The sequence below is a fragment of the Ahaetulla prasina genome, chromosome 2 (assembly GCF_028640845.1).
Source record: "Ahaetulla prasina isolate Xishuangbanna chromosome 2, ASM2864084v1, whole genome shotgun sequence".
NCBI classification, from domain to species: domain Eukaryota; kingdom Metazoa; phylum Chordata; class Lepidosauria; order Squamata; family Colubridae; genus Ahaetulla; species Ahaetulla prasina.
This window is the reverse complement of record NC_080540.1, coordinates 219,260,343-219,274,069: the sequence shown is the minus strand read 5'-3', so window position 1 is coordinate 219,274,069 and position 13,727 is coordinate 219,260,343. Positions and strand designations below refer to the sequence as shown.

Sequence of the window (13,727 nt, the reverse complement as noted above, 5' to 3'; positions counted from 1 at the left end):
AATTCTGTGCTTTATTTGGGTTGTGATTATTGTTGCAAATATTATATGATTATGTATTGTGAGCCAGATCTTTAAAAGATTATTGCCTTTAGCATTAGAAGGTTTAAAAATGAAATAATTCCTGCGTTATGGAAAATGTTTCTTATTTGTTCATTACAGTGGGGTTCCAGTGTATACCTCTGTTATAAGAAGTCAGTTCCAGCTTCTAACTCAATTGCATATAAAGCTGGTAAAGTATTTATTTTTATAAATTGCAATATATTAGGAGAGACTGATATTAAGAGGGTATTTTATAGTACATTAAACTTGCCAGTTAAATAGTGAATTGAAATTGCTTGCTCAAAGAACATTGATAAATCTATTTGATCTTAGATGACGATCCTTAAAAATAGCTTTTGAATATATTATGTTGTCATGAAAAAATTCAAAACAGTTTATATACTCTTTGCTGTATCCTTCCATTATATATCTTTATCAATCAGGAATTGCATGATGAAGAGCCTTATCATTCTAATGCTTTCCTGCATATAGTATTTGAAACAAAACAAAATGTATAAAATTAATTGCAGTAAAATGAAGGGGAATAGTCAAGATTTCAAGAAATAATAGAGAAACTGGATTTTTGTTTGTTTGTTAAACATGGCATTTTCATTCCCAACTGTAAGTCACAATTCTGCCCCAAATCTGAAATGAATAGATTTGTATATATTTAAGAATTGTTGCCTTCTATTGCCTTCTATCTAACAGCATTCTATTGTGTGTGGGCAATATATTTATTTGTTTATTTTCATGCTTTAAAGGTTTAATATTCAGATATCCAGAAGATGACTATGAGTCATTCCCCTTGTCTGAATCAGTACCTCTCTTCTGTCTTCCAATGGGGGCTACCATTGAATGCTGGGATCCTCAAACAAAATACCCACTACCTGTATTCTCAACATTTGTTTTGACTGGCTCATCTGCAGAAAAAGTATGTTTTGAGAAATGTAATATTTTGCTTTCATTTATTATTAAATTTTGTAAATAAAAATATTACTTTATCTCATAGTGTTTATTTTTAAACTGAAAACAAACACACACACACACACACTATGCTTTCTATCTTGATACACCTTAGAGCAGTGGTCACCAACTGGTGGTCTGTGGACCACTGGTGGTCCACACAAGAAAATTTTGGTGGTCCACAGAAAAATTATTTGCACTTTTAATATTGCACTAAATCAGGGGTCCTCAAACTATAGCCCCTGGGCCGGATAAGTGCAATGAACATTTGTGATCTGCAGAGAACTTCCCCCTTCAGGGTCTTTTTGTGTGGGTTGGAGGGGGGCAGAAATTCTGACTTGGGGTCTGCTTCAGCCTCCTGATTCGGGGCTTTGGGCGAAGGCTGGAGGAAAGTGCCGCTAGTGGTGAAGAGCCAGAGAACCTTGTTCCAGTCAGACTGCATCATGGCCTGGAACTGGCTGACCATCTTAGCCTGCTGAGCCTCCAGGCGCCTGTACCTGGCCTGCACTCCCGCAGGTCTTCCCTCTGCTTGGAAAGCCTATGCTCATAGTCCTCAGTGAGGTGCTTCTGCTAAGCCTCCTTCTCAGTCAGATCGAATTTGAACTGAGCCAGCTGTTTTGCCAACTCTTTCTCGTTGTGGCTGCTTAGCTCCAACAACTGCTTCTTCTGGGGGCCTTAAGGAGCCCAGGCAGGAGGGCTCCTTAAGGAGGGGAGGGGCGAGTACAGGCTGGCGAGGCACTCCTTGACGTGAGTGATATTGAGTTGGCCCCTGCCCACCCAGTCACATGCCCACTAGCCACGCCCACCCAGCTGGTCATTTGGCAGATCATATTAGTGGTTTGCGGGATTTAAAATTATGAGGTCGGAAAGGTTGGTGACCCCTGCCTTAGAGCATTTAGGAAGACAAGCCTAAAAATGCAACGAATGAACTTAAGGGCTAGTTCCTTTGTGTTTGCAGCTAGTCCTCATTTAGCAAACACAACTGGAACTAGCATCTCTGTTATAAGTGAAGGAGTTGCTGTGTGGGAAATCATATGACCACAGTTGTGCTTTCCGGTACCCTACTTAGCCATACCCTGGAATGCTCACATGAGCACTGGGATAATTGGCAAGAAGGGAATTAATGTTTGCATTTACACTCATTTGAGAGGAAGGGGTTACAAGAGAGTAAGCAGGCACACCATGGGGAATACACATTAAAAGTAACGCAGTAATAATAGCAGCCCTGAGCGCACCACACAAATAGCCTGATGTATTCCCGTTTAGTCTCTTGTAATCCCTTCTTCTCCAATCTTCATCCTGCAAAGGAGGGGTTAGGAAGAAAGAGGTCAGTCACATGAGAATACAAGTGTAATGGAAATCATGTGACTGAGGAATACTGAAATTTGTGAAGTGGGCATTGGTGATAAAGTCAGTTTTTCAGCACTATCATAACTTCAAAGAGTTGCTGAACAAAACATTTGGTAAGCGAAAACTACTTATTTGTTGCTTATATCTTTATTTTACTGATAAAATTTTGGATAGAAAAATATTTAATTTATGTAGTAGTTGAATAATCCTTAGTGGATGCTTATAATATTGTTGCTTTCAGACATTTGAAAGCCTTCACTAAAATCTTGAAATCTTATCTCAAACTCATGGTGCAGGAGTTAGAGGAGATAATTGGAACATTTCTTCTCTTTGTGTATCTTACCATAACCGTTAAAGCACAGCTGCTTCTAAAGATGGTAACAAAGATTCTAACATAGAGATTCAAGTGCACAAATCAAGATTAAATAATCTGCTTAACTATGCCATTAAATTATTAATTAAATTATAGCCCAAATAAAAATTTGTTACAGCCTACTAGATGCTTGGATGCTAATGAACTTACCACCTCTGACAAAGCTAGGTATTATCACAAAACATAATTCACTATTGATATAAAAAATGTCACAATTATCTTCATATTGTTAGTGTGAGGTTTTTGATAACATCTAGTTGGTTGTGTGGAGGACTCAGAGTGGGGAAATATATTTTCTTTCTTTTTTTAGTTGATCAAGCTCAATATGTGTTGTTAGTTTATCTATTTTATATAGCTGTTAATGCCATTCCTACTTTTTCCCATTTTTTACTCTAGGTATATGGTGCAGCTATCCAGTTTTATGAGCCTTATGCACAAGACTTATTAAATGAAAAACAACACATGCAACTTGGCCTTCTGACAGCTGTAGGGAGAAAAAAAGTTACCTCCAAATCTATCAACTCCAACAAATGCATCTGCCTTCTGTCACACTGGCCTTTTTTTGAAGCCTTCCGAAAATTTCTAATGTTTATCTATAAGCTGTCTGTGTCTGGTCCGCATCCTCTTCCAATTGAAAAGTAAGTGACAGATTCCTCAAAATAGCTTTCCATTTCCATGGTTGTTTCATGTAAGTCTCACTGGATGCTGTTCTTGATGACATAATACTTTAAATCTTAAATGCTTGAGGTAACAGATGCTTTACAAAATTTCTTTACAGGCACATATCTCACTTTATGCACAACATACCTTTCCCTTCACCACAAAGACCAAGAATCCTTGTGCAGGTAAGTTAGAAGTTTGATGCAGTTTAATAATACTATCGATAGCCCTTAGACTCATATACCTCTTCACAGTGCTTTACAGCCCTCTCTAAGGGGTTTACAGAGTCAGCACATTGCCCCCAACAATCTAGGTCCTCATTTTACCAACCTCAGAAGGATGGAAGGCTGAGTCAACCTTGAGCTGGTGAGAATCTGCTGGCAATTGGTAGAATTAACCTGCAATATTGCATTGTAACCACTGAGCCACCATAGCTCTTACTACCATTTTATTTCCTGAGTATTGTTCTTATAAGTTTTCATGCTGTTCACTAAGCATATGGGCACTCTGCTCCTTTTATTTGCTCCACTTTGTCATACGCTTGAGGAATCATGAAGAATTTTATATTACTTTCCTTATATACCCTGTTTCCTCCCAAATAAGACATCCCCTGATAATAAGCTCAATCGGGCTTTTGAGCACAAGGCAATAAGGTCAAGGGCTTATTTCAGAGTTTTAAAAAATATAAGGGTCTTATTTTCGAGGAAACATGGTAGTGAGCAACCGATCCAGCTTTCTTTGTACCTGATCAAACAGTTTCTAAAAATACCTCACTATTTAGTTCTCTGTAGAACGTCCATATCGTAATGACTAGCATTGGAATTAGAAATATGAACTGACAGGTAGCATTGCTTCAATTTCTCAGATAAGCATCCATGTTTGAAACAGTGCAGTTTAAAAGTGGAGCATAAAGTGAGAATTCTGTATTTATAAAATGCTAGCGGATTACGTATTCATTAAATTTATACAGTATGTTGCCTATCTCAGTGGTGAACAACTTTGGACAGCTTACAATATCATAAAACAACATCATGTAACAATTAGAATATTAAAAACATGAAAAAATTAAAGCATTGAAAATTAACAAAAAGAAAACTAGGTAAGAAAGGAACCAATATATAAACAAGGTGGAGGTAGGATCTTCTTTTTCTACAATCATTTTCAAAATGGGACAACCTCGTTTTGTACCCAAGCCAAGTGGAGCAGGCCAATCTTATTGGAGTGAGACAGTTGATCTAATGTTTCTTGTTCTTATTCTTCCTGATCCCTTGCTGACACTTCATGGTCAAAAAACAGTTATTTCAAACCACCTTATAGAAATACTGTGGAAGTTTTTACAATTATATATGTGAAGTGCCAGAGGACTAGAAATGGAAATTTCACAGCTGATCGGCCGTGCCTATCTAGTCATGTCTGTTTCCTATGTGCAAATAGTTGTAGATAATGCATATTTCAGGGGCTAATGTGATTAATTAATAAATTAACACTTGATTAGTTAGTTTGCTTATATGAGTTTTCTCAAACTGCCAGATAACTAATATTTCTTTTTTTACAGCTTTCAGCCCATGATGCATTAATATTATCTCAACCAGTCTGTACACCTTTACCACTCAGGTAATAATCGTCAGTGGAGTATTTTAAAGATACAGCTGAATTAAAATATTAAGAGTCAGTTTACATAACAGTAAACATAATTTGTTTAGCAGCAAATGAGCAATATGCTAATGCATGCTATACAGATTTTACCTGCATATGTTTTCAAATTGTTCTTTGTAATGGATATATACTCCTCCCCACTCCCCCTGTGATGCCTGGGGCATGGAACAGAGATAACACAGGCAACTGGCAATACAAACCACCCCTTTATTGCTCCAAATTTCCCCAAATACTCCCACGTTTCTGGCAAGTCCCAGAGCAAAGTGATGACACGCACGCGCGCGCACACACAAACACACACACTTCAAGCAGCCTCTGACTGCAAATAGTCCAGCCCAACGCTGTTGAGCACCATGGCTGCAAAGCAAAAAATCCAGAAAGAATGCAAGGAATCCAGGAAAGTTCAAACATCGGCACACAACACTCCAGGAATTCAGCATTTGTTCCCAACAAATGCCCCTCCCCACAGTGTCTCCTTAAGGCTCAGTCCCCAGGTGTGCCTTATGAAGAGGGGCAGGGCACTCTCCTCCTGAGTAGTCGGGTAAATCTGCGCTGTTCTCGCCTTCTCTCCACTCTCCGTGTTGAGGATCAGGAGGGGGTGGTCCTTTCTCGCCTGAGCTCTGTCTCTCATGTTCATGGCTTAGCCTCTCCTGGTTATCCTGCCTCCCTGCGTACAAGCCATCCCAGTCCTGAAAGACCCTGGCCTGACTGGGCCGGCTCTTCCCCATTTTCCCCCCAAAACCAATAAAACTGCCCCCTCAATCTCCATCTGCTCCAGTTCCGGTCATCTTCCTCTGCCGATTCAGGCTCCGACAGGCACATGACACCCCCGGTGACTGAACGTAGTGGAATTGCACATTAATTTCTAACTGGAAATAAAATAAAAGTCCATAAAGTTTTTAGATTATCAACGTGGATCTAAAACAGCAGTCTTCTTTTTCCAAACGTGAAATGTACGTATCAAATACAACAGGTTTGCTTGAATGCTTTTATAAAGTGGAAAGAGGACATAGAGTCTAATCTTAATAAAATAAGAGGAGGGAGGGATACAGCTAGTCCTCGACTTACGACTGCAATTGAGCCTAATTTTTTGTTGCTGAGACGTTTGTTAAATGAATTTTGCTCCATTTACGACCTTTCTTGCCACAGTGGTTAAGCGAATCACTGTAGTTGTTAAGTTAGTAACACGGTTGTTAAGTGAATCTGGCTTCCCCATTGACTTTGCTTATCAGAAGGTCACAAAAGATGATCACATGACCCGTGGACACTACAACCGTCATAAATATGAACCAGTTGCTAAGCGTTAAATTTTGATCATGTGACTATGGGGATGTTACAACAGTCTTTAGTGTGAAAAACAGTCATACCTCACTTTTTAAAGGGCTGTTGTAACTTTGAACAGTTATTAAATAAACTGTCGTAAATCAAGGACTACCTGTTTAAGGTGTTTTAAAAAAATAGAACAAATAACTTTGATTTCTTAATGGGGGTGTGCAAAGGACTTGAAAATGTCACTTTGTAGAGTGCGTTAGTACAATTGAACGCTCTTGAGGTATTCAAGGTATTCCTGTAGAACCGTGATGGCGAACCTATGGTACACATGCCAGAGGTTGCACGCAGCGCCTCTCTGTGGGAACGTGAGCCGTTGCCCCAGTTCAGCTCCACCACGCAGGTGCACATGCCTCCCACAGGCCAGCTGGTCTTCGGATCTCTGCTGCTCATGCACAGGGCGCACGCACAGGGGCTGCATGTGCATTGCATTTTGGGATTCAGGCACGCATTCACATGTGCGCTTTGGGCACTTGGTCTGGAAATGGTTAGCCATCACTGCTCTAGAAGCTTTGGTGGCTTTTTGAAAGAGTGTTCCTAATTGGCTGAAAATATACACAATAGCTGTTTCATTTTACTGGTAATCAGTATTACCTTCTTTGGAAAGCAACTCTATTTAATCATTTTAAGTTTTTTTAAATGGACAAATTGGAAGAATTCCTCAGTAATCTTTGCTAATCAGCTCTACTATGAGTTAATTCCCCGATTTTCCAAGTCTTGCTGTATAGGACATATTGAATGGTCTTGAAGGACAGTGGAAAAGCTCCGTTACCAAAGCAACAATCATACAAATATGATTTGTGTTCAGTTCAAGAAATAAACTTAAGAAAAAACTTCAGACAGCCCACTCTCTAATCTTTTACTTTCTAATTTTTAATTATTGTTTATTTAATCTCTGTACAAGTTTCTGTGATGATAATAAAATATGTTGTTAAGGGAATCAGATAGGTTTTCCTATTTCACTATCCAGTATATGATAGTTGCTAGGTGGCATATACATTTAACCAATTATTATTGTTATTGTCATAATGAGTTCTCAGTGTCTTGATCTCATTGTAGTGGGGCAAACTACAGCACTCTGCTTATGAACCTTGGACCAGAAAACTGTGCTACTTTACTCCTCTTTGTCTTGTTGGAAGGCAAGATTCTACTACATTCTCTCTGTCCAGCTGTGCTGACTGGAGTTGCAGAAGCTGTGGCTGCTGTAAGTAATAAAGTTTGAATATTTTGATTATCAAGTTATTATCTGGTTGGTTCTTCGTTAATTTTTGTCTTGCTTCACAAACATTGAACACTTTTTTTCTTTTTCTTTTGTTTCACATGACCTTCAGAAAAAAAGTTTTTATATTCTGAATTAAATATTTAATTTGCAGAATAAATATATTTTGTTTATGTGAATAATCATATATCCACATTGCAACTTTGCCCCTTTATTCATTCCCTTTGTTTCTCAGCAGATAGCATCCCCATCAGATAGGCCACAATAACAAAATCTTGCAAGTCTGATTATGCTGTACTCCTTTCTCCTTATACTCCTGCCTCCAAATGTTATTTCATTCTCATCTTAAAAACGCTTCAGCCCCCTTTGCTTACCTCCACCAAAATTTTCTTCCTGATTCTCTACAGAAGTCCTCCAGTTCTCAGAAACTTATTGTCAAACCCTTTAGGGAAGAGAAATTTCCTTGTTTTTACAATTCTGTTGCTATTATTTTATCATTGGAAGGATTGATAGGATCCTGGACTTCCATTTTATTTAGTTTGAAATGCAATTAGGAAGTAAACGTAGATGCTTTTTCAATGTATACACAAGCCACATTTTCAAGAAGATAGAGTCAGAAATAAACTTTTTTGCTTTTATTGGATCACTCTTTTAATCTGACAAATTATCTTTGCTCTCCTAATTTTTTTTCTTAAATTGCATGTTACAGAGAAAGATATTAGCAAATTCTTGAAGTTCATCTCCTGTATCTTGCATAGAATATAGTTGCTCTCAATGACCATATATATTTATTTTTATTTTTGAATTTTATGATATATACCAGCCAGTTACTTGTTAAGATGGGCAGCTATAGAAATATAAATAAAAGCTACTGTTTAATAATCCAATGAGATTATATATAAATTCAAGATTGAACATATTAGTAGCATTAGAATAAAATGAATACATCAAACAATTTGCGGTCAGGACACATGCTGTGCCATCACAATAGAATTAAAATACATTTAGTCTTTTGTAGAACTTTAACTTTTAGATTTACTAGTTGTTTACAGCACATGATAAATTTTAAGTGCTCCTAGAATAAAATACTTATAAAATAATTACAAAGACTTTTTTGCTAGCATTATGAATTATGTATCCTAGTCATATTTCTTTCATTTGCACAAATGACTATTGACTGGAATGGCTTACGAAATAGTATTTAGATACATAAAAGTCACAGGATAGGATTTGCAATAAAATTCTTATTAAAACCTATTATTTGAGCTTAAAATTATGTGTATACCCATTAGCTTTGATAGCAGTATGTCCAAGCAGCTAAATGACTTGTGTATACAGTACACTCTAAACAAGGATTAAATAATAGTTTCAGATTCTATTCATGCGGTGATCAATTGATTTATTGTGTAATGTTGGAACAGCTGTGAAATTCACAGTACCTAACATGGTTTGGTGTTACCTAGATTTCATTGTCTTTTTAATTGATGGGTTTCATTTCATTTTTTCTTCAGATGATCTTTCCGTTTCAGTGGCAGTGTCCCTACATCCCCCTCTGTCCTTTGTCTCTGGCAACAGTGCTCAGTGCTCCTGTCCCATTTATAGTTGGAGTTGATTCACGATATTTTGATCTGTATGAGCCACCACAAGATGTGGTTTGCATTGATTTAGACACAAACATGGTGTACATGTAAGTGTGTTTTTTGAGTTTTTTTGTTCATATCCTTTGTCTTCATATATATGTCTTTTGAAGTATTTGATGTAAAGTATTTGATGTAAAATTCGAATGTATTTATTTTGCTCATTTTATCCAGTTTGTGAAATTTGTGAAATTTAAAGCAAACCAAAGGCCCATCAGGTTTATGCGAGTACAGGTAATCCTCAGTTAATGACAGTGAGTGGGACTGAAATTTTCATTGCTAAACTATGTTGTTGTAAGGTGTGGCATTGTGCGACCATATTGCTTAGCAACAACAGTACTGGCTATCGTTGCTATCGCTAAGTAAGGATCACAGAGTCACTGAGTCCCAGGATAAGTGACTGCTGTCAGGAGGGGAAAATTGTGTGGGTGACTGGTGTGGTATGAACACAACTGGGCTAGGCAGGACTGATGTTGGTAGAGGAGGATGTGCAGGTTGCCTGTGAAGCACAGTGCAAGTATGGTTTGTGGGGGGTGGGTGGCTGCTGCCAGGCAGGGAAGGGTACATGGGTGGCCCGTGAGGCGTGGTGGAGCTGAGGGGGGCAACTGCCAGGTGGGAGAAAATGGAAGCAACTTATTGGAAACCAAGAAGGCGCCACACCTCTGATTCAGGTGACTCTGAGGTCACAGATAAAATCCCAAGTAACCACAACAGCTCTCAGCGAGGGTTAAGAGCAGTTGACTACAAAGGAAACACAATCTTTCAATTCCCCCAGCTCAAACCATCCTGTCAGAACCTATCATTCCCCCCCACACCCCAAACTAATCTCCGCTGTTAATAACTGACCTTCCATTTCCCACAGCTCTCAATACAACTGATGAAGCTTCCATGATAGGAAGCGAAACATCTTCTTTTTCCTCAAAAAACCAGTTCAGTTGCCTTTTCAAAAATAAAAACCATTTTTTATACAACTATGGCCTTGATGACTGAGAGTCTTCATAGCAACTTATTGGAGTTACTTGCAATCTTTCCTATCAGACACTACAAGTAGTCATAAGTGTGAGGTGGTTGCGAAGCACTCAGATTGTGGTCATGGAGGTGCTGGCATGACTGGCAGGAACTTTGAGAACCAGTCATAACTATCTTTCGTTCAGTGCCGTAGTAATAAGTAGTCGCTGAATGAGTGGCATTAAATGAGGACTACCTGTATTTTCTGTGCTCTGAGTTGCCTAGTTCTTTGTGGGTTTGGGGGCTTTTTGTGTGTGCTTCTCTCCTCTTCACTTCCCCATCAATTGTAACTTTTTGTTTCATTTCTAGTTCAGTGAGGTGCTTCTCGGATAGCTTGGGAGATTTTTCTCCCAACTGTCATTGTAGAGGTGAAAGTGTGTGTATGTGTTTATATCTGTATCTGTGTGTTTTCTTTTCTATGTGTGCTTATGGGTACTATATTTTTCAGTAGAAAAACTGATAGACATCAGAAAATGCTGAAAATTCATAGGCATAGAAAAGATTACTCTTTGCCATTATGAGTGACATCACATGAAAAGTACTATACTGTCATCTGAAAGAAGAAAAATTGATAATAATGTATTCTTAAGAAGGAAGGATTTTTAGTGGCTTTTTTTACTTATTGATGTTCTCATAATTCTAACCGGTTCAGTAAATATTAAGTTATTCTTTGTTGCTCTGCTAAGATGTAAATCAGAGATGGAGAATTTGTCAAGTGGACTACCCTTCCATCATATCTAACATCTGACTGACTAAACACTTTCTGGAAAGTCATAAGTTTCCAAGCTTTGATATCAAAATTCAAATGGAATTAATTTTGAGAGAAAAGTGGTAAAATGTAGTGTGAGAAAGGATGACTCAAAAGTGCTTTTTTCTTCTTGAGGAAGAACAAAATGTTTCGCTTCTCATCCAAGCAGTTTCATCAGTTCTGATAGAGGTTGCCATCAGAACTGATGAAAGTCCAGTTGCCTTTTGAAGGAAAAAAACCCCACCTTTGAGACAACTATGACCTGGATGACTGAGAATCTCCACTGACATTCTGAGAAAGGATGTGTGAATGAAAGTCAACTCACACAAATGACATTGCATCCTAAATATTGTCTTGAAAGTAAGGGACCTTCAAAATAATGTGGAGAAGATTTTTTAATGAAGAGCGAGGAAAAGAGTGGGGAGCATGCCATATTTTTAAGTCATCTTTTCATGTTCCTTTATATTTTTATAATGTGTGTGAGCTTTCATAAAGCAGCGTAGTAGCCTAGTGCTGAAGATTCTCACCTCCCACTCAGGAGGTTGAGATTCAATCCTTGGTAGTGGCAGATTTTTCTCTCCTAGAGTATAAAGGAAAAAAAAATCTGCTGTGAACTCCTTGTAGGCATCAGGAAGGGCATCTGGCCAACTCCATCCAGTCATCCCAAAGGATTACAGGATCATAAAAGGGGGAGGTTTTTTTTTTAAAGTTTTTATTCTTGGAAACATGCTAGTATTACACAAACATTTATTTAATGGCATGCTGTTGAGAGGAATTGTTATCTTTAAAATACAACTGAATTTCTATTGAATGGAAGGGGTATTTGTTTCTGGTGTACTTTTGCTCCACATTAGGGATAGCAGCGAAGGAGTATTTGTGAGCCAAAACATTTGTTCCGGTCCATCCTAAAGCAAGCACAAAGAGATTTTGCATTTGAGTGAATCTGCATAAAGAAATGTTTGTGCAAAGATTGGACGTTTTTATACCCAAAGAATTGCATCCTGTAATATCATCTGTCTGCATTGGGGGAATGTGGATGGGGAGCATATATTTGAGCCTGAAATTGCTCCCTCTTATTGCAGGAATACTTCCTGCAAAATGTGAACAACTCTAACGTTATAGCTAATCTCTTTCTAAAAGGGGAATATTCTTTCCCTACTTGCTTGTTTCCTTCTCTAGTTTCACATTTCGGTTTGAACTAATCAAATGACATCAGTCTCATGTGACATACTTTGTAGTATTTTTGGCAACTCTGCCAGGAGGAAATCAAAGATCTTGTCTTATGTTAGAATTTGATTAGAGCAGGTTTCTAAAAACCAATACAATTCAAAAGAGATTGCACATTAGGAAAACAATAAGGTTTGCTAGCAAACAGCAAGAATTTTCCAGCTTTAGCTTCTGAGCTTAGTTCATATTGTTTATACACCTACTACAGGATCAGTATAAGTCTTGGCCCTATTCGTTGTGGCTAATTTCCTTTCTTTGTGTTGTGTTTTCATACAATAACAGGAGAAAGGGTGGAGGAAAAATTAGGAAAATATCATTGTGAATCTAGAGCAGGAAATTTTGAATTCTTGCAGTCATTTGGCAAACCTGTTCCTTGTACATGCTTACAAGTTAAATAGTAATCAAATCAGTAATATTTTTACTTGCAAATCTTCAAATATTAAGATTTAATAACAGGATTGAGAAAATTACACTATAACTATTCAGATCTCACTACATGTCATGCTGGATGAGACTGGTAAGAATGTAGTTATATCTGAGCTTTGCAAATTTTAAACAAAAAAACTTTAATCATTTTATCTTGTGCTATGTCCTTATGGCGGCTCCAAGTCAGCTGCAGAATATGGATTTGTAGTAAAGCAATCCTCCAGTTTGTACCCAGTTCGATTTTAAAAAGGGACTATGGATTTATTTACATTATAAATATGCACAAATGAAAACGTGTTTCATTTTGAACTTGAAACAACTAGACTCTGGCGTAAAAACTCAGTTAAACACTGTAGCTTAGAAACTCAGTTAAATTATTTAACTTTAATATGGGTTAAAGTTCAGCTGAACCAAAGCATTTTGTTGTTGGAACATCTCGGTTGTTTTTTGTTTTGGCTGAAAGAAACATATTGTAAAATCCACAAGAACTATGGAACTGATTTTCAGAGTTAACAGATTCCCTAAAATGACACTAAAGTTTCATGAAATGTTGGTGTTCTTAGTTGAAATTGTGTTTGATAACTGTTCTAAATTTGTTTGATATTTAGCAAGCAAGACAATTTGCCAGCTCTTGCAATAAATTGCAATTAGCATTGCTTACAAATGCAGTCATTTTATTAAACAAAATCCTCTGAATAAAATATACTTTACACTATAATACATTGCAAGACCGAATCAGCAAATTGTAGGGTGGAATTAAAAGATAATAGGCTATTTAAAGAAGCTAAAATTACAGAGTTGATAGTAATAGCTATCTTGAGCCTTATTCTTCCTTGTGAAATAACATGCTGTTTTTTTCCCTCTCAGAAAATTGTTAAAAGAAGAAATAAAGTTCTGTCAATTCAGAAATGTGGTTTTATATTGCAGAACTGATTGTGTGGATTGATTCCTGTGTTCTGGTTTCATAAAAAGGAGCATATAAAACATAATTCATTTGTTTACCTTGTCTGGAGTTTGATAAAGAAAATTAAAATTACAATATTGTATGAAATAATATATTTTTCAAAGTTTATTTATACAAGAGGTACTCTA

The 13,727-nt window shown here is 37.3% G+C and overlaps 1 protein-coding gene across 6 annotated transcripts in view; it reads left to right on the top strand.

Moving 5' to 3' along the window:
- The window catches only part of DENND4C (DENN domain containing 4C), a 75,071-nt gene that overhangs the window by 26,738 nt on the left and 34,606 nt on the right, over window positions 1-13,727 (top strand). For all 6 annotated transcript variants that reach the window (XM_058166265.1, XM_058166264.1, XM_058166262.1 and 3 more), the window contains exons 4-10: window positions 160-229; window positions 801-970; window positions 3,122-3,363; window positions 3,504-3,570; window positions 4,941-4,999; window positions 7,430-7,574; window positions 9,101-9,276. In XM_058166265.1, coding sequence (XP_058022248.1) covers window positions 160-229; window positions 801-970; window positions 3,122-3,363; window positions 3,504-3,570; window positions 4,941-4,999; window positions 7,430-7,574; window positions 9,101-9,276 — 929 coding nt within the window. The remainder of the gene's footprint in view (window positions 1-159; window positions 230-800; window positions 971-3,121; window positions 3,364-3,503; window positions 3,571-4,940; window positions 5,000-7,429; window positions 7,575-9,100; window positions 9,277-13,727) is intronic.